This window comes from Martes martes (genome assembly GCF_963455335.1).
Source record: "Martes martes genome assembly, chromosome: 4".
Classification (NCBI taxonomy): Eukaryota; Metazoa; Chordata; class Mammalia; order Carnivora; family Mustelidae; genus Martes; species Martes martes.
In genome coordinates this window covers 93584175-93609534 of record NC_137891.1, presented here as the reverse complement: position 1 = coordinate 93609534, position 25360 = coordinate 93584175, and the positions used below count along the sequence as shown (strand labels likewise).

The 25360-nt window shown below is 44.4% G+C and overlaps 1 protein-coding gene across 1 annotated transcript in view; it reads left to right on the top strand.

The window, feature by feature from the left end:
- Nucleotides 1-25360, top strand: part of SLC22A15 (solute carrier family 22 member 15) — a 79685-nt gene that overhangs the window by 28848 nt on the left and 25477 nt on the right. Inside the window, exons 3-6 of the mRNA XM_080801792.1 lie at nt 12667-12799; nt 13435-13599; nt 16998-17127; nt 22270-22485. Of these exons, the coding sequence (XP_080657918.1) occupies nt 12667-12799; nt 13435-13599; nt 16998-17127; nt 22270-22485 (644 nt within the window). The remainder of the gene's footprint in view (nt 1-12666; nt 12800-13434; nt 13600-16997; nt 17128-22269; nt 22486-25360) is intronic.

Below are 25360 nucleotides of genomic sequence, written 5' to 3'. Positions count from 1 at the left end.
TGCCATTGCCAAACTGACAGGAGCAGCAGCGGTGGAGGAAAGAATAAGGAGAAGGAGGCTCAAGGAGCCGCTGGGTCCAGCCGTGCCAGGTGGGCTGGGAACCGCAGCCGTTCCTTAGCCCCCGCCTTTTTAAGGGTTGCCCGTCTCTGCACCTCCCGTTGAGCTCATCTTTGTTTCGGTGGATGTGGTCCCCAACCAAACCCTTCATGAATTTCTAGCATTAATTCAGTTTTCATGACCTCTGTAGTTCCTCGGTTGCTCCTTCAAATTTCCGAAGTGGTGGCATTGAAACTGGCCCTGGAGCCATCGGTAGCTTATCCATTAGTTGGTAAATATCCTTAATATACAGATGTGTGGTCTATAGACACTATATGGTTTTTAATGGAAATTATTTAGTATAAAATGAGAGTTAAAAAAAAAGAAAGCAAGTGTAAAGCCCATTGACCTCTCACATAAGACCCCTGAAAATAAGTATCAAGATAGAGCCTATAGAACCCTATAGTTGAAGGGGATTGTGTTAAAAACGTGTATATTAAAACTGCCTCCCCATGAGCTCCCCCCGACAGCCCCTTATTACATTCAGGTCAGGGCTTGCAGAAGTTATTCATGGAGGGTTTGGGGAAGGGTGAATAAAAGGTTATGTAGATGTGATTAACTTGGTATTAATGCAAAAAGGAACCCCTCTGATCTAGAAGTCTTGACTATTTTAAAATGAGCTAATAGCCATTGGGGTGAATTTATGTAGCAAATTGCTGTCTGCCGTATTCAAATTATTCCCCGAGCTCTGACTCATTCAGAAAGTACCAAATATCACGGAGGCACACAATTATCATGCTTAATTAATGTTTGCAACCAAAAAGAGTAAGGTTGGAATCTTTAATATCATCGTCGATATTGAAGAACTGAAATTGACTGATTATTATCTTGAGATTAATATATTTTCCCCAAGCCATACCCTGGGGTCAAAAGACCGAGTATTAAAACTATTTGAAAAATTCACTGCAATAATGGCTTTAGGGGCTAATTTTTTTTTAATGTCTTGCTTCCTTATGCCGGTACCACTGATTGTTATAGCCTGCGCACTTCACCCATTAAGTGGTAATTCAGAGTGACAACTACATTGAAATGAAGCAAGTTAGTTAATCACTGTGAAACCATCCCTGAAATGCCCCGTCCAAGCACTCCCAAGTCACTGGAGGCCTCTGATTACCTGATTTTCTCCTGAAGCGAGATCTTCCCGTACGAAGCGGTGAATATGTTTATGGGGCGACAGGATGGGGGAGGGCTGCAGCTTGGTTGGGCTTGTTAGCGAGCCCCGAGAATCTTCCAGAGATCTGTAAGCGGCCTGCTGCTTGCGTGCAGATTCCCTGAGGAATGGCCTGCAGGCGTGTGGGGGACGCCGTCACTTGCTTGTTCCAGCCCTGCAGCCTCGAGACACGGACACGCTGAGGGTCTAGGTCGGGCTCTGGCCCTTGTCCTCCGACTTGGTTTTCACCAAAGCAGGACTGGGGGTGGCAGAGAGCTCCGTGCGTTGTCTGCCCATTTTGGCTGGGCCGTCTGGACTGTTGGGGGAAGCTTCCTTTGTCTTCCTCCTTCTTTAGGATCAAGTGGGCTGTGCCATGCGGTCTGTCCCCCGCCGCGGGGAAGTCTGAGTTGGGGCTAGTGGTGGGCCGCAGGCTCATGAACAAGTTCTCCTTTAGGAGAGACCCAGCAGCCATGCCAGGGGCTTGGGTGCCCCTCAGAGACCTGCCGTGGCTCCCACCTGGCTTGCGGGCTCCATGATGCTCCGTGGGTCCTTGACGGCACTGTTCTTCCTGCTCCCTGCTTCTCTCAGTGGGGTATCTCTGGGCCCGTGAAAGGGCTTGCAGGGGCCACACTGCTTCTGTCCCACAGGCTTTGGGCAGTATGTTTCAGGGGCACAGATGCTGCCTTTCTAACCAGAAAACTGCTATAGTTCTGTGGGGGCTCTTTTTCTCCGTAGTTTTCTTTCTCATTAATGTAGAGGCGAAAGGTAAAGCCGGAGGATTCTAGATATCAGACAGAAAAAGGAAACCCCTCTGATTCCAGATCTCCCTCGTTCTTCCTGTCGCGAGAACAGCCCTCAGGGGCTCCCAGGGGACGCGGGAGGCAGTTCGTGCCCCGCCTGTCCACAGACTCACGACTTGATCCGCGAGGTCATGACATTGAGCTGTTGGATGTGAAGATGCCTGTAAACCAGAGCCCTCACTCTTGTTACAGAAGGAGTTCAGCAAACACTTCATGAGTGCTGGCCCCGTCTCATAAGCACTCAGACGCCAGCATGTCCAAAAGAAGCTCATGCCATTGTACGTGAGAGACAAGTCAACGTGTAGCTCACCGAACACCGTATTTGAAGCAAAAATAGAGAGGGAGCTGGCAGGATGGAGAACGTGGTCAGCTCCGGTGGGTCAGGTAGGGCTGGGGAGGGTGAATAGGAGCTCACTGGGGATGAGGTGGGGCTGGGGGCACAGCCTGAACCGAGGGCAGCCAGTTCCTGGAGGTGTCACACAAAAGTGGGGTGATGGATGTTTGCCTTCCCATGGGGAGCTGTGCCCTCCCCGGGGCTCTGCACGCCAGTGGCCCTCCATTATTCACTTGTGAGTGAGGCGTCATTCGCATTCACCTGCTGTGGGCCCAAACAAGGATAGGCACGCACAGCCTCCTAAGGAAGGGAGAGGACCACTGCTTGGATTGCTTAGGGTGCACGGTTTTTATTTACCATGCACTCTCTCTTCCGTTAGAGTGGTCTGTGGCTACTGCATGTTTCTCAACTCTTACTCCATGAAATGTCACCATACATTGGCGGGATGGGCAGGGTAAGAACACACAGTTCAGGTCACAGGAAAAAACTGAAGCAGAGCCAGACAGATCTGTGACATTGACAGAGCTGGTGAGAATTTGCTCAGGCGGAGGCTGGATATATGTCTGAATTCTCAAGAGTTCGTTTAAGGGGGGCTTCCTCTTGCTTTTTCATCTCTTTCATGACCCGTTTAAAAAGCATCTCATAATCTGTATTCTGGTGCCTTAGGGAAGGGATAGCATCGTGCTGTTCAGCAGAGGGAAAAAAAGCAAACAAGCTGGGGGTGCATTTTTGTGTCGTGGGTATACGAGGATGTCAAATAGTACATAGTTGTTCAATTAAAAATGTGGAAATTTGAGGGGGGTACCTCGGTGGCTTAGTCGGTTGAATGTCTGACTCTTGGTTTCGGCTCAGGTCATGATTTAATGGGTCCTGGGATCGAGCCTGGCATCTGGCTCTGTGCTCAATGGGGAGTCTGCTTGAGATTCTCTCCCTCTGCCCCACCCCTCAGCTTGTGCATGTGCATGCACGTGATCCCTCTCTCTTTCTCCCTTTCTCTCTAAAATAATAAAAAAACAAGATTTATTTTAATTAATTTTAAATAAATAAGACTTGTTTTAATTAATTAAGTTAATTAATCTTTAAAAATATAGAAATGGTAGGTATTTGTGTTTAAAACCAATACTGTGGAATGTGATAAATCCCTTCTCTCTCCCCCCACCCCACCAAATAAAGCACTTTGGAAGCTGATTTTTAAGTGCATTATTCGGATCTCTGCACTCCTAGCCTTCTCATGTTCCCAAGCACAAGGCCCACGTGGTTTAGCTAATTTAAGCATATGGTACTCAGAGAAGGTGGTTTTGAGACCAGTGTCTGCATCGGGCGCAGGCTCCCTGTTTCACTCTAGGGTGATTGTGTCTGAGCTATGGCTGCGTCATCTATAAAATGAGAATAATAATAATAATAATACCTGTTATAAAAGGTGGTTCTTGGGATTAGGGGAGAATATTATGTGAAAGTTGGTTGTTTTTTTTTATACTGTATTTATTTTTTGGGGTGGGAGAATTTGGGGTAGAACATTTTATTTTTATTATTTTATTTTATTTTATTTTTTCATAGATTCATTGGTTATGTACCACATCCAGTGTTCTAGGCAATACGTTCCCTCCTCAGTATCCACCACCAGGCTCACCTAAGCCCCTACTCCCCTACCCTCCAAAACCCTCAGTTTGTTTCTCAGAGTCCACGGTCTCTCATGGTTCATCTCCCCCTCCAGTGGTTAGTTTTTAATTATCTGGTTGTAAGGTGCTGAGCCTTCCCATTTGATATATCTCTGATACATAGTCTTGGATGTTCTGATACATCACTTGGATGTTAATTTTGTTTTTAGGATTGTATAAGCACATAGTCCACTTTAAAGCATTAATTAATTTTTTTTAGATCTCCCTATTTCTGCCATTTCAGAAAAGCTACTGCTTTGACTTCTGACGTTTCCTTAAAGCTGAAGGTTTGATGATTTCAAGGGAGATGCTAAAAGACATTTTGTTACTTCCTTTAGAACTTATCTTCAAGCTTCACTCAGTCTGTGATTGATCTGTTTGGTGTCAGGTAAGAGCTATCTGGACAGCTCAACCCATCTCTCGATTTCCAGCTTGAATCCATTCTCTTCTCTGAAGCCCCCGCCCCATTCAGGCTGGTTTGGATCACCATAATGACCTTTGACGTGTCTGTTCCACTCTGCATGTTTTAACTGGAGCACCTTTTCTTGACATCCACAGTACTTTATGGAGGTACCATCTTATTCTTAGCGTCTGAGCAGTAAGAGTCCAAATATTAAAAAACCTCCTGGGGGCGCCTGGGTGGCTCAGTGGGTTAATAAAGCCTCTGCCTTTGGCTCAGGTCATGATCCCAGGGTCCTGGGATCGAGCCCTGCGTTGGGCTCTCTGCTCGGCAGGGAGCCTGCTTCCTCCTCTCTCTCTGCCTGCCTCTCTGCCTACTTGTGATCTCTGTCTGTCAAATAAATAAATAAAATCTTTAAAAAAATAAATAAAAGATTTAAAAAGAAAAAAAAAAAAAAAAAACTCCTGGATGCTCCCCTCCTACCCAGTCAGTAGTCAACACTCTTCACTTCTGCTTGCGTGCCTTTTTTTTCTTCCTTAAGAGCTGGATGGTTCTGCACAGCACCTGGCTCTGTACTCAACACAAGAATTTGCCATATCATCTTTTATTTATTTATTTGCCATATTTCATCTTTTATTTTTAAGACACCTGCTGCAGGTACCTGGTTTTCCCTCTGGTCTGCTTTCTTTTGATGAGTGAATGATTGTGCTGATGCTTTTAGTTCTAGCCCCCCTCAAATCCTTTTTGAGAATACAGTATAATACATGCCCGGCTTATGAACTTAATGATTCTGATAATCGTATGATCAAAAATACAGATGCTGGTTACAAGACGAAAATAGATTTAGCTAGGTCATCCTGAAAGTATTTTGTTTTTCTGTTCTTCCTCTTCTGTTAATGTATGGGAAAAGAAGATTTCCAGCTTTCCTGAAAGTATTTTGTTTTTCTGTTCTTCCTCTTCTGTTAATGTATGGGAAAAGAAGATTTCCAGCTTTTTCAATTTGCAAGTGATTTTTCAATTTAATATGAATTACTATAAAAAGGACATTCTAGCTTTAGAATTTGGCCTGTCATTTAAAAAAATAATAGGAGAGTCATCCCTTTATTAATCTCTAGCCACTTAAGGGTTCACATGACTTATAAATTTATGAATTTTACAGTTTAAAGCCTCATAAAAAGTACATTTTTCAAGAATGTAACAGTCGTCACATTTAGTTTTATTATAGTTTAGTTTCCAATGTCCTGGTGATATCCTGGTTTGGATTTTACCTTGGTACTAAGTATTGACCAAAGGGACAAGAACATGTGCTAGCAATTGAGTCTAGTCTGGTGGGTGACCTCTTTCCAAAACTTTACCAGTTAGTCATACAGTACATCTTTTGAAATATTACAGGGACCACTGTCCTAGTGTATCTTGTCTGAGCCTTGACAAAATAAAACTCTTTAGATCACGTAATAGGTATGTGATAAATACATAAGGTATATTTGAAAGGTTTTAGAAGTTGGAAACAAAACATGTAAACCGAAATCTCACATGTTGGAGGATGGTGTACAGGGAAAATTGGTTGTAAACATACTGTCCTAAGTCCTTGACTTGACCTTTCTGAATCCACCATGCCCAGTTTACCTAGATTAGTCAGGGAGTTCTGCATTTCAGCTTTGCATGCTTTAATTTGCTTTTTTTTTTAATTTAACAATGGCTTTAGATTTTTTTGCCCGTTCCTGAATGTATTCCAGGAGAAATAGGAAGTGCATTACCCCAGTCAGCATTGGCATGAAGAACAATTACTAGAAATTACTTTGACACATGAAACTAGCAGCCCAAGAATCAGAATTTGGAATTTGCCAGTCAAACATCCCGTGGGCTACTTTTTCCTAAAACTGCCATCCAAGTTGACAGCTTTCCGGTTGTTGGAAGGATGATTATTATGGCCTTTTTCGTGGATTTGAGAAGTTCTGCAGATGTTGTCAACAGAACAGTTGATTATTGACAAGACACATTGCCATTTTTTATTAAATAAGCAGAAGACAGATCAGTATGAGCTTAAACATCTTGGCCATATAAACAGACTAGCAAAAATTGAGGTGCAGGATAATCAAAGCTAAAGGTGCTGGCTACATTTGAAAGGCATGCAAACACCAAAGCAGATACTAACACCATGAAAAACATAAAAAGAAGTTGTTTGAACTTCAAGGTATTAAAAATGAGTACAATGAGGCCTTGTTTATTGACCATTGTAGGAGAAGGAATATCCCTGTGACAAATACAATCCTCCATTTTCTAGGCCAACCAGATATCAACGATTTGATTATTTTTCAACCTGAAAAATGTCACCAGACATTTCTCACGAGTTGAAAATTCTACCACAGAACTGTCTATAATCCAAAATAATTAATTTTTCACAAAATAGAATTTCTCCTTCAAATTTCAGAACTCGTCTAATCTCTTTTATGTGAAATTTTACAATATACTTTACCCTTTTCTATACAGATCCTTAAATCTTCTTAGCATGATTTAATCTTTTTTTGCTGACTCAGGCCATACTTACTGTAGCGTGTGGTGACCAGGGGTCTTGAAGAGGTTCAAGCATGTTTGGAGTAGGGTCCTGGGGGAAGTGAGTTGGAAGAGTAGGGGGTAGGAGGACAGCTAGTAGGATGTTCAAAATTGAGATTTTAGAGATGATAACAGCTGTTGAGGGTGACCAGGTATAGGACAGGGGTTCTTAACCTGATTACCTATGAAAATCATCTGGAGAACTTAAAAAATATGCCAATGCCCTGGTGCTACCCCATTGTTCTCAGGTTCCCAGGCTCCTTAAACTTTTAAGTTTACCATCCCTAATATGTGGCACTCTTCATCATGGCCCCAGGTAAAGCTCCAACTTTTATATAGACATTCCAAGCAGTAGGGGAGAAAGGAAGAAGGGGCAAAGGGTAAATCAGCTGTCTCTTAAGATGAAGTCTTAAGACAAAGCACCTGCCACACGGTGCATCTGTTGGCATTCATTGTGCAGAACTTGATAACGTGTCATACCTAATTGTGAGAGAGATTGGGACATTAGTCTTCAATCTGGGTAGCCATATGCCGGCAACATACTATTACTATGGAAGAGAGGAAGAGTAGTTATTTTAAAACAAGCTAGCATCTCTGTCAGCTCTAGAAGGGTAGTGGATTACACCATCTAGTAATGTGATCTTCAGGCGATTTGATGATTTTGAAATTTTGATTGTTTTCTCCCATCCCAGGCTCTCAGGTCCGTGGGTGTAGAAGGGAAAGCAGCCTCCAGTTGAGAGGGATCTGGTTCACTGAATGATTTGTGCAGGAGATCACCAAGTTTCAGTTTAGGGCAAGAATGGGAAGTCCAGGAAAGTTAATGGTGTAGGGTATTTTTCTGATGGTGACATTATTTCTCTACCCACCATTCCCCTATGTCTGCCTTTTCTCCTTAAATAGCACATATTCCATTGTAATAATCACTCCTTTGCAAATCCCCACAAAGCCCTGGTGCGTCTCTCTCTTTGTAGTACTTCTTGGAAGTCCCCAGCTCCATGTAAGCTTAACTCCCAACAGCCTCTTCACAAAATCAGTAGCCACAGAGCTTAAATGTCTATTCACCATGGCTTGACAATCCCACTGCATTTCCCTTGAATGGGTCATGTCCCACTCCTGAGAGGAGTCAGTTCTATTCCTCCTGAAACCTGAAATCCCCCCCTCCACTTCTGCTCTCCTTCAGCCAGTGACCTCACTTGATAATTTCAATGAAAAAGAAATGAAGCAACCAGGTGGGAGTTTCTTCGCTCCGTGCTTCTGAGCCCGCCTTCTGCTTTCCTCTCTTGCTCGCTTTACTTGGCAGTGACATCTCCCAGCTTCTGTGAAAGGCTACGCTCTCTACACCGTACCCTCAAACCTATCCCTTCTTGCTTTTCCAGATACTTTTCTTCTGCAAGAATATCTTCTGTACTGGCTTGTTCTCATCAACATGCACACATGTTTTAAAAAAAGCCAATCAGGGGCGCCTGGGTGGCTCAGTGGGTTAAAAGCCTCTGCCTTCAGCTCAGGTTATGATCCCGGGATCGAGCCCCGCATTGGGCTCTCTGCTCAGCAGGGAACCTGCTTCCCCCTCTCTCTCTGCCTGCCTCTCTGCCTACCTGTGATCTTTGTCTGTCAAATAAATAAATAAAATCTTTTAAAAAAAATAAATAAAAATAAATAAATAAAAATTTAAAAAGCCAATCATCTTTGCCCCAGATAACCTGTCCCTACACTGTCCCATTTCTTGGCTCCTCTTCACAGCAAAACTTACGGAAACCATTTTATAAACGACGGCTGCCAGCAATTCCCCAATTCCTCACCTGTCTCCAATCTGGCTTCCCTTCACACTTCACTGAAATTGCTATTTTTAAGTGTCCATTTGCTTCTAAATATAACTGCTCATCTCTGTCCTTATCTTACCTGACCTCTAAAGCAGCATTCCACACGCTCGATCACCCCTTTCTCCCTGAATCAGATTTCTTCTTAGAGCGTTTGTGACACCACACTCCTCCACATTTTCTGGCTATCTGAGTCCTACTTATGAGTTTTCTATAATGGGTTTTTCCTGTTCAGCCTCTGAACATGGAAGCGTCCTGGTCCCCAGTCTGGACCCTCTTCCCTCTCTATAGGTACAAACCCTCATAACCTCTCCCTGGAGCTCAAGACTCATGTCCAGATATCTGCTTGGCATCATCTCTTGGCTGTTTCATAGACATCCTAACCTCTGCAAGTCCAAACAAAGCTCTTTCTTTCCCACCACATACGTGATCTCCTCTTGCCACCTTCCTCATCTCAGTAAAGGTCATCCACCAAGTGGCCACAGTTAACTTCGGTGAAACCCTTGCTTCTCCGTCCCTCACCATCTGCCATTCATCAGCAAGTCCTGCCAGTTCTGCTTTCAGAATCCATCCTAAGTGCTTATAATTCTCCATCCCCTTTGCTCCCACCCTCATGCAAGCCACCGTGGTCTCCTGAGCTAGTGCGCTGGCCTCCCTGCTCCCTCTTTTGTCTCTTGTAATGCATTCCCGAAGAGTGGCTGTAGTGATCTTTAGAATCTTACATCCAGTAATCCAGGACTTTCCCTTTGCACTGGTATAACACCTCAGCTCCTCACTGTGGCCCAGGCCCTGTGTGATCTGACACCGGTGCACCTGTCTGGGCTCATGATACTGCCCCCACTGGGGGTGTACTGGGGGCGCTTCACCTTAGGGTAGGGCACTTATTCTCATGTTCTCTGGACAGCTTTCTGGAGGAGAGGGTCACTCACTCCTTATCATTTAGGAGCAAACGTCACCTCCCCCAGAGAAGCCCTCCCTGAATACCTTATTTGAAGAGGTGCCCTCCCAGTCTCTCCCTCTGTGTTTATTCTCCTGGCACTTACCCTCCCTGAGGGAAGGGACCATGTCCAGCTTCTTCACATCTGTATTGCCAGTGCTTAGTGTAATCATTAACCTTCAATAGAAACGAATCAATTTATTGAATACCTGAATGAAAAACTATCTGGAACATTTCTCAGAGTTTTGTCACACTGCTTCCGTCCCTCTTAATTGTACCATGACTGCCACCGGGAGCTGTAACATCCTGATTACTATTTCTAAAAGCAGTGACACCACAGTTTATGATTTCTCAACCACGAGGGGCTGGGAAAAGCAGTTAACTAACCTTGTTAAGAACTGCGTGTGAAGGGGTGCCTGGGTGGCTCAGTTTGTTGGGTGACTGCCTTGACTCAGGTCATGATCCCGGAGTTCTGGGATCGAGTCCCTCATTGGGCTTCCTGTTCAGGGGAGAGTCTGCTTCTCCCTCAGACCTTCCCCCTCTCGTGTTCTCTCTCTCTCTTTCTCTCTCTCTCATTCTCTCTCTCAAACAAATAAATAAAATCTGAAAAAAAAAAACAAAAAACCAACAACTGTGTGTGAAGAATGGGGGAATTTAGAAGTCGAGTCCAGCATTAGTGAGGGGGCATTATCCTCATTTATTTTCCAGTGAATATTATTGTCCTAGGATCATGAATTTTGTTATTGGTACTGCTGCAGAGAGATGTCCAGAAGCTTGTCTGGTCAGGATCTTCAGCATCACGGTCTGACAGGAAATACAAGAGAAGTCAGATGTGCTCTGAGTCTTAATGACTGCTTGTTGGAGCCTGGGAAGGGAGGTCTGAGAGGTGAAGGGACAGCCAAGGCCGGCACCTTTTTGCGTGTTGGGACTCTCTCTGAGCCTGTCTTTACAGACTCCAGGAGAGGGGGCTGTGAAGGGGGATTGGTTTTATTTATTGTGGTAAAATATACATAACATAAAATGTAATATTTTAGCTATTTTAAAGGTACGGTGGTGTTCAATATACTCATGTCATACAACCTTCACTGCTGCCCATCTCTAGAACTTTCCAAACTGAAAATCTGTACCCATGAAACAGTTACCTCCCCATTCCTCCAACCCCTGGGAGCCTTTGACTTTCAGTCTCTGGATTTGACAACTCCTGTTGAAGGAACCGCCTTCCTCCCGTGCCTCCTTCACTGTCAGCTGTCTCACTGCTTGACCCTTCCCTCCGCCAGACGTGTGAGGTAGGGTTTGTGGGGGCAGGTGTGGCGGGTTCCCATGTCACACAGCTGTGCCACGCCAGCTGGGTATCCTACAGTTTGACTCCGTTCTGACACCTTCTACCTGGAGGTAGCGTTAGATCCCACCGATTTCCGGGCTCAGTCCCATGAGGTTGACCCTGTGCGTGCCTTCACATGACAGTTGCAAGTCCACATTGTTTCCTCTGCTTCTGAGCGACCAGAGATTAGAGGTTCCTACAATCTCCTCCTCGGGATGGATTAATTTGCCAGAGCGGCTCACAGAATTCAGGAAAACCTCTTACTACGTCACTGGTTTATCATGAAGGATAACTCAGGAATGGCCAGATGGAAGAGACGCACAAGACAAGGCATGTGAGAAGGGGAGCAGGCTTCCAGTCCCTTCCTGGGCCCCACTCTCCCAGCACCTCCACTATGTTCACCAACTGGGAAGCTTCTCAAACCCCTATCCCTTTGTGGTTTTAGGGAGGCTTCATTACATAGGCATCATTGATTAAATAATTAAATAATTAGCCATCGACAATTAGTTCAACTTCCGGTCCCTCTTCCCCTCCCCCAAGGGCAGGGCAGGGATCCTCCCTCCTGCATGGGTCTGAATGTTCCAGCCCTAGTCTAATCATGGAGTTGGTTCCCCGGCAACCAGCCCCCATCTAAGGGGCTTTCCAAAAGTCACCTTGTTAAATAAACTCAAGTGCGGTTGAAAGAGGCTTGTTATAAATAACATAGGACACCCATTTCTCTTTTAATACTCTGAAGTTATTTCAGGAACCGGGATCAGAACTTAAATATCATAACCAAAGATGGCCCTATGACTCTTTTGTAGGAAATTACAGGGGTTTCAGGAACATCAAATACAGATTTCTTACTATAAATCACAATATCCCATCATAAGCAGAATCATACCATATTTGTCTTTTTTTGTCTGCTTATTTCTCTTAGCAAAAGGTTAAGGTTCATCATGACCTCACTTGCCAAAAATCCCTTTCCTTTTCAAGGCTGCATAATATTCTAGTGTGTTTATCTACCACATTTTGGTTCACCTTCATTTGACATCTGTGAATAGTGCTGCCGTGAACGCTAGGGTGCAAATACCTGTTTGAACCTCTGCTTTCACTTCTTTTGTGCATATACCCAGAAGTGGAATTACTGGATCATATGGTAATTCTATGATCAATTTTTTAAGAAAAATGCTAAAGGGGCTTAAAACCTGTTAACTTATTGGTGAAAAGGACTATTCATTGATTGCCTCATATATGTCCTGTAGTATATTAGGGCAGCAGAGAAAGGGGAATGGATGGGTCACAGCTCCTTCTCTCAAGATCTATAAGGAGGGATGTGCCTAAATAAAAGTAGCTATTATAAACCATATTTAGTGCTGTATTAAGATGTGTATTATGGGAGCATATTATAATAATGATGATTTCTAATGTTTCTGAAGACAAAACCTCCTTGGATATTGTCCAGGATAGATGTTCTACCACACTGGGGTTAGTAGTGGGGGATGTGGTAGAGAGTTTCCAGTGTACAAGTTTTGGTTGTGCATTTATATTTTTTTAGTAGCTAACAGTCCATCCACCTTTTCTGTGATCTAAATGTCTTTTCTGTTTTCTCTTCCTTTAGTGGTTTTTAATTGCCAACAGATCTTACAAAGTCAGTGCAGCGAGCTCTTTCTTCTTCAGTGGTGTGTTTGTGGGAGTCATCTCCTTTGGTCAGCTTTCAGATCGCTTTGGAAGGAAAAAAGTCTATCTCACAGGTAAGCAGTTAAGAGTGTTCATGCACTGAATAGGAGGACTTACTTCCTTAACGTTCTCCAGAAATTGCCATGTGGATACAGAACTGATGTTTAATACACTAGCAAGAGGCCACACTGCAGCCAGAATTGATTCTGGCCAAGCGTTTTCAAGGGACCAGCAGCATACCTGGGGAAGGCCACGTATTTGCGTCTAAGCTTTTCAGAGATGATGGTTCTTTTGGCAACTCCCGAATTCTAACTTATGCCACATTTCTAAAGAGAACAGAGACTGAGCCAGTGTACGAGATCTGTTTCCTTGTATCTTGTCTGTTGGTTCATTTCAAATATGCTCTGTAAGAACCAGCATAGTTCTTTTGACAAGCTGAGCATGAGCTGGGATTTTTCCATTTCCCACATTGTTGTGAATAATTGAAAACTGTGCCTGATTGACAGATTATCAACTTGTAACAAACAAAGATAAACCTTAGTTTTTCTTTATAGTTTTTAAGATAAAATGTTTTTTTAAAAAAGCATAGCTTAGAAAAATTTAAGTTTACAGAGATTTATCTTTACAGGGGTAAAGTTGGTATAATTTATTACTTTGATCAAAAGCTGTTTTATGTCCGGGTTATTGACTGCCATTCCTCTAATTCTAGGTTTTGCTCTTGACATCTTATTTGCTATTGCAAATGGGTTTTCCCCCTCCTATGCGATCTTTGCAATAACTCGCTTCCTGGTGGGCGTGATGAACGGAGGAATGTCGCTGGTGGCCTTCGTCCTGTTGAACGAATGTGTGGGCACCGCCTACTGGGCACTCGCAGGTACTGCTTCACTCCATGCACATGACGGAGATGGTGAGCTGCCCCAGAAAACCTCGAAGGGAGCCGGTTGAACCCCAGAGGCTAAAATGCGCTTGGAGTTGAGGCGCTCTGTCTCACCATTAGATTTGCTTTCCAAAGTTTGCTCTCTATGACCTTGCACAAGTCATTTTATTCATATCCCTCTGTAGACAGTCTCCCCTGGGGCCTGCCTCATAGATGGTGAGCTTGCCTCCAGATTGTTCCAGGAGTGTGTCAGTTTCTTCAGAAGGATATTAACTGTTTACACCTTAAACTGAAAAGTGGCACACACGTAAGAAAACCTAGACGTTCCTTTCCCAGTGCCTTCTTACTGTATTTTATTAAATATTTATCTCCTGGGCAGGGGAGGGACAAGTTGGGAGGACCAGTTGATACAGGACCAGTGCTAGGCCAAATGAGAAACTCGTTTTTATTTGAAATGCAGTAGGAAGCCAGCGGGTGAATTAAGTAATGGAGCTATAGGATCAGATAGGACACAGACGGACCGCTGTGGCAGAGGTGTGGAGAATGGGGCATTGGAGGAGGAGAAATTGAAGAGTCATAGAGGAGGTGGTTGTGGTTGGCCTGTGAAACACAATGGGGGCTTGCTTAGACACAGTGCGGGGAGAGGAGCAGGGAAGAGGGCCGTGTGAGCTGGATTTTGGTGGGGCAGCGACTTGCTCAAGGGTCAGAGTGGGGAGAGAAAGAGGAATCAGCAGGACCTTATGGCTTTGCCTGCAACTGGGTGGATTGCTAGTACGATTTACGAAAATGAAGTCTAAGCTACTGAAATTTAGTTTTTACTAGTGTGAACCAAACAAACATAGCAGACTTGGAAATGAAAATGATCTAAAAGAAACAGACAGGAAATCTGAAAAATAGGATCAATATCTAATAGCCTGTAAACAGAAGACCACCAGTGACACTCCGGAATCATAACATGGAAAAGGGGGTGATTTGAAATGTTCACTTAATTAATTTTTTGACCAAATAACCTAGAGCCTTCCCACATCTGCATCTCCACACCACCTCTGTTGTCATTTCTAGGCAAACATGTGCAGCTTCTTGCTGGACATGAGATCTGAATGTCACTTGGACCCTCAAATAAAAAGTATTGCTTTCTTTCCACTAAAACCTTCACCTTCCGGGACCTCTGCCTATGGTAATGTCATCACGGCATTTACGGTCATTAAACGAGATGCCTTCAAATCCTGTTCTCTTGTCCACCATACCCAGTCGATACCAACTCATACTGATTATAGGGGACAGAGCCTCAACTCTGATGAGCCTCTGTATATAAAGGGAAATTATGTGGTTAATATAACCAAACCCCTGAAGGTCCAGGCCTCAGAGATGCCCAGAACCAGGAAGTCCGATGCTTCTTGTCTCTGCCCCCCCAGTCCTCCCTGAGAAGCTTTCTCTGTGCAGTCAGGGATGGGCCCCTGTAGCCCTCAGCCCTTACTACCAAGTGTAGTATTTAAAATCCGGGCTCAGGGCTCAGACTGGCCCAGCCGAGGCCCTGCAGTGAGTGGAACTGTGATGGGCAGCCCCGTCTTGAACCACAGGGATAAAGGAAGGGGAGGTCCGCTCTCTAGAAGAGGGAAGGGGTATTCTTGGAATTAGATAGGGTGCTAGGTAGACAGTATTTTATAGTAGGTATTCACCCTGGAAGGCTTCCCAGTGGCTTTTTGGAGGGAGGGTAATAGATGGGTATAGACAGCTATACCCATATCACAGTAGGACAGTATAGCTAGTATTTGTATATTTGTATAGCAGGCATTATTCCATCCTAAACTGACAACTACCCTCGAGAAAACTGAGGCTCAGAGACGTTTAGTGATTTGCCTGAGGTCACACAGCAGCAGGTGGCAGAACTAGGGTCTGAACTCAGTCCCTCTGGAACAGTCCCATTCTGTGGGCTGTCTTCTTTTTGACTACGTTGTTGTCAGTGGATACCAAGTGCTCGGAGCTGTTCTGAGCAATGACAGAAACTGTTATTCTTGGAAACCAGGTGCTGTCTGATGCCCTGTAATGAAGCTGTAATAGCTATTGATTATCTTAAATTTCCAGGGAAATCATAGCATGCCCACTTCCTTACTTGCCGGACCACATGTTTGGATTTGGTGATCGGAACATGCTGCCACTTCAGCTCTCCCCTCTGCTCCCCCCTTTCCCTCACTAGGGCATAGAGTAGACATGTCATTATGGCTAGAGAATTGATCATCCCTGGGCAAGAAAACAAGAACATGTTTCTTTTATAGAATTCTTTTTTTTTTTTTTTCAAGATTTTATTTTATTTATTTGACAGACAGATCACAAGTAGGCAGAGAGGCAAGCAGAGAGAAGGGAGGAAGCAGGCTCCCTGCTGAGCAGAGAGCCCGATGCGGGGCTCGATCCCAGGACGCTGGGATCATGACCTGAGCCGAAGGCAGCGGCTTTAACCCACTGAGCCACCCAGGCGCCCCTTATAGAATTCTTGTAGAAAGTTCCTGTAGCAAGATCAACAAGGTCCTGTTGCTGTGTGTTCCCCACAGAAGCCTGCCTTTCCCTAGGAGGACGGAGAGGGAGGACGGGGACAGCTCGCAGGCTTGCCCCACCCTGCGCACAGCTCTGTGTCCTAGACAGCGCCCCTGACCTCTCTGTGCTGTTTCCTCTTTGTGTATGACTCTAACGGCACCTGCTTTGTAGGACGACGTATGTCAAAAGTGGAATGCATGATAAATGGTAGCGGGTACTATTACACACCATGGTAGTAGCAGTTACAGAAAGCGAGTCAGAGGTATAAATTCACATGTATATCGGGCAAGGCAGGGGGACTTAATACCCATCTCAGCATTTATTTTTTAAAAAACATGGGATTTTTCATAATCCCATGGGTGATTTTTTTTTTTCCTCTAAGCCTGCTGGCAAAAATCCAGGCTTCGTGGAGACAGACAAGAACCAGAGAGCTATAAAATGTCATGTATCTGGTGCTGATACACCCAATGGGGAAGGGCAGGAGGGAGAGCTGAGGAGGAACCTGTGATTTAAGATGAGGATTTGATAAGATGAAGTCCCACCATTTCGATAATCTCATGACCTAAAAACCGTAGGGCTTCAGCGCATGCGCAGGCGGACGTCAGCACAGCCTTTCATGCGGAAAGCACTTGGGCAAACCCTTAAAATTCATCTTGACCATGTGTGGTTTGTGTTTCTCACCTATCCTTCCTCCTTCCCCTCACTCACTGGCCTCTGCCACTTTTCTCATCGGACAGTCGCTCTGTGTGTAGGTTCTTTTCTGCTGATGCGCCCCCAGGAAGGCGTTGCCTCTGTGCCTCGGGTCAGGAAGGGTGGTGTGGAAGGTGCTTTCCCCAGTAACAGACATCTTTTCCCGGACTTAGGGTCGATCGGTGGCCTCTTCTTCGCGGTCGGCATTGCCCAGTATGCCCTGTTGGGGTACTTCATCCGCTCCTGGAGGACCCTCGCCATTCTGGTGAACCTGCAGGGAACGGTGGTCTTCCTTCTGTCTTTGTGAGTAGTTTCTCCTCTTAGAGGTTTAATTTAAGACGTGGAAGGAATGTCTAAAGAGGACGTGGGTCAATGAGCGGCATTATTCCCTTTCCGGAGTTCGCCTGAACTCACCTTGGTGAAGAGCTCTCCTGCAAGCGCCCCAGTGCCGGAGAGCTGCTGGGAAGAGAGGTGCTTGATTAATTCAGGGCGCAGGTGTCCCTTGTGTCAAGTAACCTCTCCATAGCCTGCATTTTAACCTTCAAGTTATTGACTTGGTAAGCCTAAGGCCTCGAGCCTGAAGATCTTCAGGCTGGATCAGGTCGAGGGCTAGGCCTCCGGCTCAGATGTGATGCTGCAGATATCTCAGTCCATTTGTGGCCCGTGTGTAGCTGTATCCGTCCATCCTTCAGGTGACTCTTACTTCAGGGCCTCTACTGTGGACACAGGAAGACTCTCAGATATGGGAGAAATCCTTTGGGTGGACGGGCTCAAAGCAGTAAAAGGGTGATTCTGGTCAGGGCAGGATGCTGCAAACAGCTCGCTCAGAGGTTACACCGTGGTGCTCTAAACACTATAAGGCAAGCCACCAACTGGGAACCCTTTTACCAGTTCTTTCTTCCCATAGCAAATACTTGATTAATAAGGTTATTAATAGTGTTTGTTCTATGATATGTATTACATAATATATAATAGAATGGTATTATTTATTAATATTCTTCCCTAAATAGCCTCAGGCTATTTAACAAATATAAAACAAACATTTAAGAGACATTTACAGAGTTCTTCATAAAATTAACATTAAATACTGACCATCTTGTTGGGGCCTAGAAGCCCAGTTTCAGTCATAAATACTATACTATGTTCTGATCTTTAGTCACAAAGAAGTAATACTATTCCATTTCTTATTTCATCATTTTAATGATGTTTTTAAGAAGTTTGACATTTTAGGGGCGCCTGGGTGGCTCAGTGGGTTAAAGCCTCTGCCTTCGGCTCAGGTCATGATCCCAGGGTCCTGGGATCGAGCCCCACATCAGGCTCTCTGCCCAGCAGAGAGCCTGCTTCCTTTCCTCTCTCTGCCTGCCTCTCTGCCTACTTGTGATCTCTGTCTGTCAAATAAATAAATAAAATCTTTAAAAAAAAAAAAAAAAGAAGTTTGACCTTTTAGGGGCACCTGGGTGGCTCAGTCAGTTAAGCATCTGCCTTCAGCTCAGGTCATGGTCTCAGGGTCCTGGGATCGAGTTCTGCATCAGGCTCCCTGGCCTGCTTTTCCTCTGCCTCCCACTACACCGCTTGTGCACTCTCTCTTTCTCTCTAATAAATAAAATATTTAAAAGAAAAAGAAGTTTGAATTTTTAGTTTTATTTCACCAGAAGTTTTAATGTGCTTATGAAGGGCTTTCTCCTGAGGTATCAGACCTCTAATTTTAATCATTAAAATCTTGGGAATAAATAAAATCTTCAGAAGCTGGTACCAGCTTCTGTGCCATAAAGTGAGGGATATCTGTGGTAGAATTTTCCTTCAGATGCATCTTTAATGTAGTTGTTCTTTATTCAAGTTATACTAATTGAGATTTGGTAGATTGAGGATTGAACTGAAATCTGTTTTTGTATTCTCTTTGAAATAAGAGAATTAAGTGCAAAAATGAGTATAATAGTAGGGTACCTGACTGGCTCTGTTGGAAGAGCATGGGACTCTTGATCTTGGGGTTGTGAGTTCGAGCCCCACACTGGGTATAGAAATTACTTAAAAATAAATAAATAAATTTTAAAGAATGAGTACAATAGAAATAGTTTACCTGTACTTAAAAAGCAAAATGTATTAAATGCATTTAGTTATATGAATTGGAATGAGATAATTCTACCATAAAGGGAAATTGACAACATTTTATTAGTTTGTGTATTACAAATTTTTGGAATAAATGGTGCCTAGTATCATCCTTGAATTAATAAGCTGTTATGTAAATGTGGGTTAACAAATGAATTTTCTTTTTAAATAGCTAATAAGTCTCCTTTAGAACAACTCTGATGGATGGCATTAGCTGTTCTGCCTATCTTTTCTTTTCTTTTTTTTTTAAAAGATTTTATTTATTTATTTGACAGAGAGAGAGAGAGAGATCACAAGTAGGCAGAGAGGCAGGCAGAGAGAGAGGGGGAAGCAAGCTCCCTGCCGAGCAGAGAGCCCGACTTGGGCCTCAGTCCCAGGACCCTGAGACCATGACCCAACCCGAAGGCAGAGGCTTAACCCACTGAGCCACCCAGGCCGCCCCTGCCTGTTTTTCTGAATGTGGTCTGAGTTTGTTATGGCCCCAGTGCTAGGTGGGGACATCCACACCCTGGGAAATGAATTCAGGTCAGGAAAAAATAGGAAATAGAGAAAAAAGAGCATGTGAACCTGAAATATATATATTTATTCCATTAGGCCTTCCAATGGTCAGCCTGCAGTTTATCTCCTCTGATCGTCTCTCAGCCCATTTCCCATATCCTGTGTCCTGAGCACAGCGAGCTGCTTGCAGTTTCTGGCATCAGCTTGTCCTGTCCTGCTTGCATGCCTTGCCCTTCTCACTGCTGCCCCTGACCTTCCCACACCCCGGCCTCCGGTCTTCCCAGTTAACTCCTGGCCTTCTGGGTTTGCTCAGATGCCACCCCCTCCAAACTTCTCCCCATCGCACCTCCAGCTGCCCGTCATTTGTTTTGGCTTCTGAATTCTCCAGCACTTACCCCATGCCCTTTGAGGGCTCTCTTTCCACCTCATGCTGGAGCCTGTCTCCTTCTGCACTAGGAGCTCCCTCCCTGGAGGCTGCTCAGCTCCGTCAACCTGACCCCCAGCACCGATGCCCAGGGCCTTCCGCACGATGATCCTTCAGGTCCACTGGACGGGTGTGGGCACAAAAACAGCTGCCGCTAGCCTTCAGAAATAGCTGTCAGTAACATAAGAAAAACTCATTATTTTAGGGTCCTACCTTGTTTTTTTTTATTTTATTTTACTAGAAACATTAGTGCGTAGTTTAAAAAATCCTCATTTTCACAATACGTGGATTTAAACAGTTTTACTCTACAGATCAGAGCCTCATAATTTACAAAGATTTTCCACCTTCTGAGAAATTCACAGGACATGTTTGAGCAGAGACAACATTGTTAAATTAGCCGTGTAGCTTCCGAAGATGGCCCTAGCACCATGCAGTGGTCAGCATGTTCAAAGATTGCTCTTTCTTTTAAAAGCACTTCTTACTGTTTGATATGCAGAATCGGCACGCGTTGGAATTTATACTCCCAAGCCATCCGTTGGCCGCTAGGTGAGCCTTTGCGTAAGGGAGCTTCCTGGCTTCTCCAAGTGTGGGGATGTGTCAGGTCCTCGGTTCATGTGCAAGACAGACCCTTTCCACACAGAAATGGTTTAGTAACTCAAATTTCCAAAGTGTGACTATCTCTCAAGTACAAAGCTGATTTATAAACATTTAACAGTAATGTAAACATTTATGTAACAGCGATTTACAAACATTTTAACAGTGATCAATGCTTATCAACAATTCTGAAAGCAGGGAAGTTGGAGGGAAAGGGGGCAGTGAGCTAAATGACCCGAAGATAGTGACTGTTAGTATTTTGGTGGTTCCCTTGTCTCCTTTCTCTCACCTCCCATCCCCCTCGGTTTTAATTTTTATGACGACAGACTTCTGGTGTCCCACTTCCTTTTCCCTCCCAGGGGTGCTCTCTGTGCTCATCACAGTAGGCTTCGTTTATGTTCTTTGTATTCGCACTTCGAGTCCATCACGTGGTTTACATGGTGGCTCATCAGCTGCCTGGTGAATAGGGCCAGCGGGTCCACTAGATCAGCAGACCTGACTTCCAGCAGAACACTATTTTGCTTGATTACCTGCTTGTGTATTAGTAACAATAATCGAACAGTAATGAAGCTGTAAATCAATGGATTTTTTTTAGGCTGCTGTAGGTCTGTGGCCCTGCTTTTGTTGACGACCAAATGTGCACGAATATTCTCTCCCCAGCAGCAAAGCTCTGGGAGGATTCCCACCGCCTTGTTTCCTCTGAGCACCCACTACATTGCTGGACACAGAATGAAAGTGCTCAGTAAGTGGTTCTTGATGGACTGGCTATCCACGAAGTTCCAAATTCCATGGTATTTGTCGCCACGTCACTATGCCTATGGGAAGGTGCGGAGAATTCTAGAAGGCATCTTCAATGGCCAGTGGTACTCATAGATAGAAGCTTCATGTTAAGCAAATAATGTCACATTAGATCAAAAGATACTAGATGCTATATTTAGTAAACGAGGTGTCGTTGTTCCTGTCCCCATTTGTCTTTGACAAGTCCTCTAGCCGTGTACACAGAAGCGTGCAGAGGAAAAGGGCACATCAGAGAGCCAAGTCTTAAAACAACTGGAAAATATTAGTGGCAATATAACTGTTCAGTACTTCGTAGTTATAGCAGAAAATAATTATTTGGTACCTGGAAGTTAACCAGAAGATGATTTTAATTCTTTAAGGTCTTAGGGGCAGGAAATACCCTGAGGACATATCAAAGTGAGCATGTCAACCGATTCAAGCATTTTGAAGCAGGAAATGCTTGAAAGTGGTTGAAATGTGATGAACCCTGTTTGATTTTATGTAGAGTCTTAAAATAATTTCTGCCTTCTTAATAACATATTGCTACATTAAAATCATGTTTTAAAAATCTATTTTTTCAGATGAGACAATAAAAATTATCTTCTTTATGAGGCTTTGTCAGGACTTAAACACCTGCCATCTCTTTAGTAGTATTCTCACACTTGGCTAGGGTTAGGAACCCTCTCTCTGACCTGTGCTTTATGAAAAATTTGTGTCACTCAGTATTCGAGGCTTAACTTGCCATTCATCTATTTAAATTTGTTTAAAAGGAAATGCATACTGCTTACTTTTTTTTGTTTATTTGTTTTTTGTTTTGTTTTTTACTGTTTTCGAAGTATGTTCTTGATTTCCTTTCATAAAGCCGCTTTTAGCGGCTTTTAGCCCCGGCATGCTGTTGAAAGTGGCCCCTCTCTCTTTCACCTGTCACTGGAGAGGTAGTTTTAACCCTCACAAGGAATCCAGTTGTGATGAGGGAATCCGCATACTCCTAGGCGAATTGTCTCCTTCCTGTATGAATATACAGCCTTTACTGACGTCTCTTTCAGATTCATTCCTGAATCACCTCGTTGGTTATACTCCCAGGGTCGACTGAGTGAGGCCGAAGCGGCTCTGTACCTCATTGCCAGGAGGAACCGCAAGCTCAAGTGTACGTTCTCACTAACCTACCCGGCCAGCAGGAGCCACAGAGAGACCGGAAGCTTCCTGGATCTGTTCCGTTACCGCATCCTCTTGGGGCACACGCTGACCCTGATGTTCATCTGGTAATTATTCCTGAGGGGTATTGTCCCAATCTTCAACTCAGGTTGCTAAAGGGCTGTTGATGATGTGTTCCTTCTCCAGGCTTACAGAAAATTTTACCTGCTTTGTCAGCTTGAAGTGGTTTTCGCAAGAACAGGTCCTCTGCCTCTTGGTGCCCGTGTCGCGCTCCGCTCTGCTTTCATGGTACCCTCCCGGTCAAGGAGGGACCCACGGTTTACGGATGGCAGGTTTACTGAACTTGAGTAAATAGACAGTGGAAACACATCTTTGCTCCTGAGTTCTTTCATGTAAATATTTAAGTACCCACATCACCAGCCTCCTTGTCCCCCCCGCCAAAAAAGAGGAAAGCAAGCATATTAGAAGAATTTCTAAATAGGAATTTACAGTACCTACCTTTGGTTTTAGCATCAAGGTGGTGAGCTAGCACACTCCAGTTGTCATGCCCCATCCTGTACTCTGTGGCATTCTTACTCGCTCGCTCACTCCCCGGGGGGTGGGCAGTATTGTTCCTTGTACAAATGGAGTCCTGGGAGTGTGAAATGATGGATTGCAAGCCACCTGTGCAAATCAGGGCGTGAACAGATAGTCTCTGAATCTGATTTTCTCGCTTAGTTTATTCCTACCCGCCTCTCACCATGCTCTCAGGATTCACGTGAATCACACTGAATGGTTCAAGATGACTCCACTTAAAGAATGAAGCAGAAAGGGGAGAAAGTGGATGGGCAATTCATACAGGGCATGAAGTGCACGTATGTGGTCGTACTGTGTAGGCGTCTGCGTTTTACTGTGCTTCTCAGATACTCTGTGCTTCATGGTTGAAGGTTTGCGGCAACCCTGCATTGAGCAAGTCTGCTGGCACCATTTTCCAACAGTATTTGTTCCCTTCGTGACTCTGTGTCACATTTTGTTAATCCTCTCAATATTTCAAACTTTTTCATTAGTATCCTGTTTGTCATGGTGATCTGTGATCAGTAATCCTTGGGGTTACTGTTATAATTGTTCGGGGATACCACGAAGCGCATCTGTATATGACAATGAACTTAATAAATGTCGTGTGGGTTCTGACTGTTCCACTGACTGGCCGTTTCCCTAGCTCTGTCCCTCTTTGGGGCCTCTCTATTCCTGGAGACACAACAATATCAGAATTAGGCCAGTTAATTAGGCCTACCATGGTCCCTCTGTGTTCAAGTGAGAAGAACAGTCACATGTCTCTTACTGCAAATCAAAAACTAGAAATGGCTCAGCTTATCAAGGAAGACATGTTAAAAGCCAAAGATAGGCCAAAAGCTAGGCTTCTTGCACCAAACAGCTGGCCAAGTTATGCATCAAAGAAAAGTTCTTAAAGGAAATGAAAAGCGCTACTCTAGTGAACACATGGATGATTAAAAACTAAACAGCCTTATGGCTGATATATTAGGAGACAGTTCTCGTGGTCTGGTTAAAACATCAAACCAGCCACCACATTCCCCTAAGCCAGAGTCTGATCCAGAGCAAGGCCCTAACTCTCTTCAATTCCATGAAGGCTGAGAGAGGTGGGGAGGCTGCAGAAGGAGAGTCTGAAGTTCACAGAGGTTGGTCCATGACGTTTAAGAAAATAAGCCGTATCTGTAACAGAAAAGCGCAAGGTGAAGCAGCGAGTGCTGATGCGGCAGCTGCAGAGGGTTCTCCAGAAGATCCAGCTCAGACAACCCAGGAAGGTGGCTCCACTGAACAACAGATTTCCATGTCAGTGAAACAGCCTTCTTCTGGAAGAAGATGCCACGTAGGACTTCTGTAGTCAGAGAAGAGGAGTCAGTACATGGACAGTCTGACACTCTCGATAGGGGCTGATGCAGCTGGTGACTTAAAGTGGAAGCCAGTGCTCTCTACAGGGAACAACAAAGCCTGGATGACAGCACATCTGTTTACAAATATTTGAAGCCCACTATTAAGACCTACTGCTCAGAAAAAAAAAAAGATTCCTTTCAAAATACTACTGCTCACTGACAATACACGTGGGTGCCCAGGAGCCCTGAGGGAGATGGCCAATGAGATTAATACGGTTTTCATGCCCCCCATCATGTCTGTTCTGCAGCCCATGGATGAAGGAGTCATTTCAACTTTCTAATCTTGTGATTTAAGACATACACTTTGTAAGGGTATGGGTGCCGGAGATTCCTTTGATGGAGCTGGGCAGAGTGCATTGGAGACCTTCTGGAAAAGATTCATCATTCTAGATGCCATTGAGAACATTCTTGTTTCATAGGAAGAGGTCAAAATACCCACATAAATAGGAGTGTGGAAGAAGTGGATTCCAGCTCTTGTGGCTGACTTGGAGGGGTTCGAGACTTCAGTGGAGGAAGTAACTGAAGATGTGGTGGAAACAGCAAGAGAACGAGAATGACAAGTGGACCCTGAAGACAGGACTGAACTGCTGTAATCTCGTGATCGAACTTGCACGGATGAAGAGTCACCTTCTTACGGATGAGCAAAGAAAGTGGTTTCTGGAGACGGAATCTACTCCTGGTGAAGCTGCTGTGAAGACTGCTGCAATGGCAACATCGGGTTTAGAGTATTTCTTTGTTGACAAAGCAGCAGCAGGGTTTGAGGACTGACTCCAGTTCTGAAAGAAGTCCTACCTATCAAACAGCATCACATGCTACAGAGAAATCGCTCATGAAAGAAAGAGTCAGTCAGCGGCGAACTTCAGTCTTGTCTCATTTTAAGAAATTGCCTCAACCACCGCAGCCTTCAGCAGCCAGCACCCTGCTTAGCCAGCAGACGTCGGCAGCGAGGCACGACCCTCCACCAGCGAAAAGATGACTTGCTGAAAGCCCACATGATGGTTAGCATTTTTTAGCAATAATTTATTTTAAATTAAAGTATCTACATCGTTTT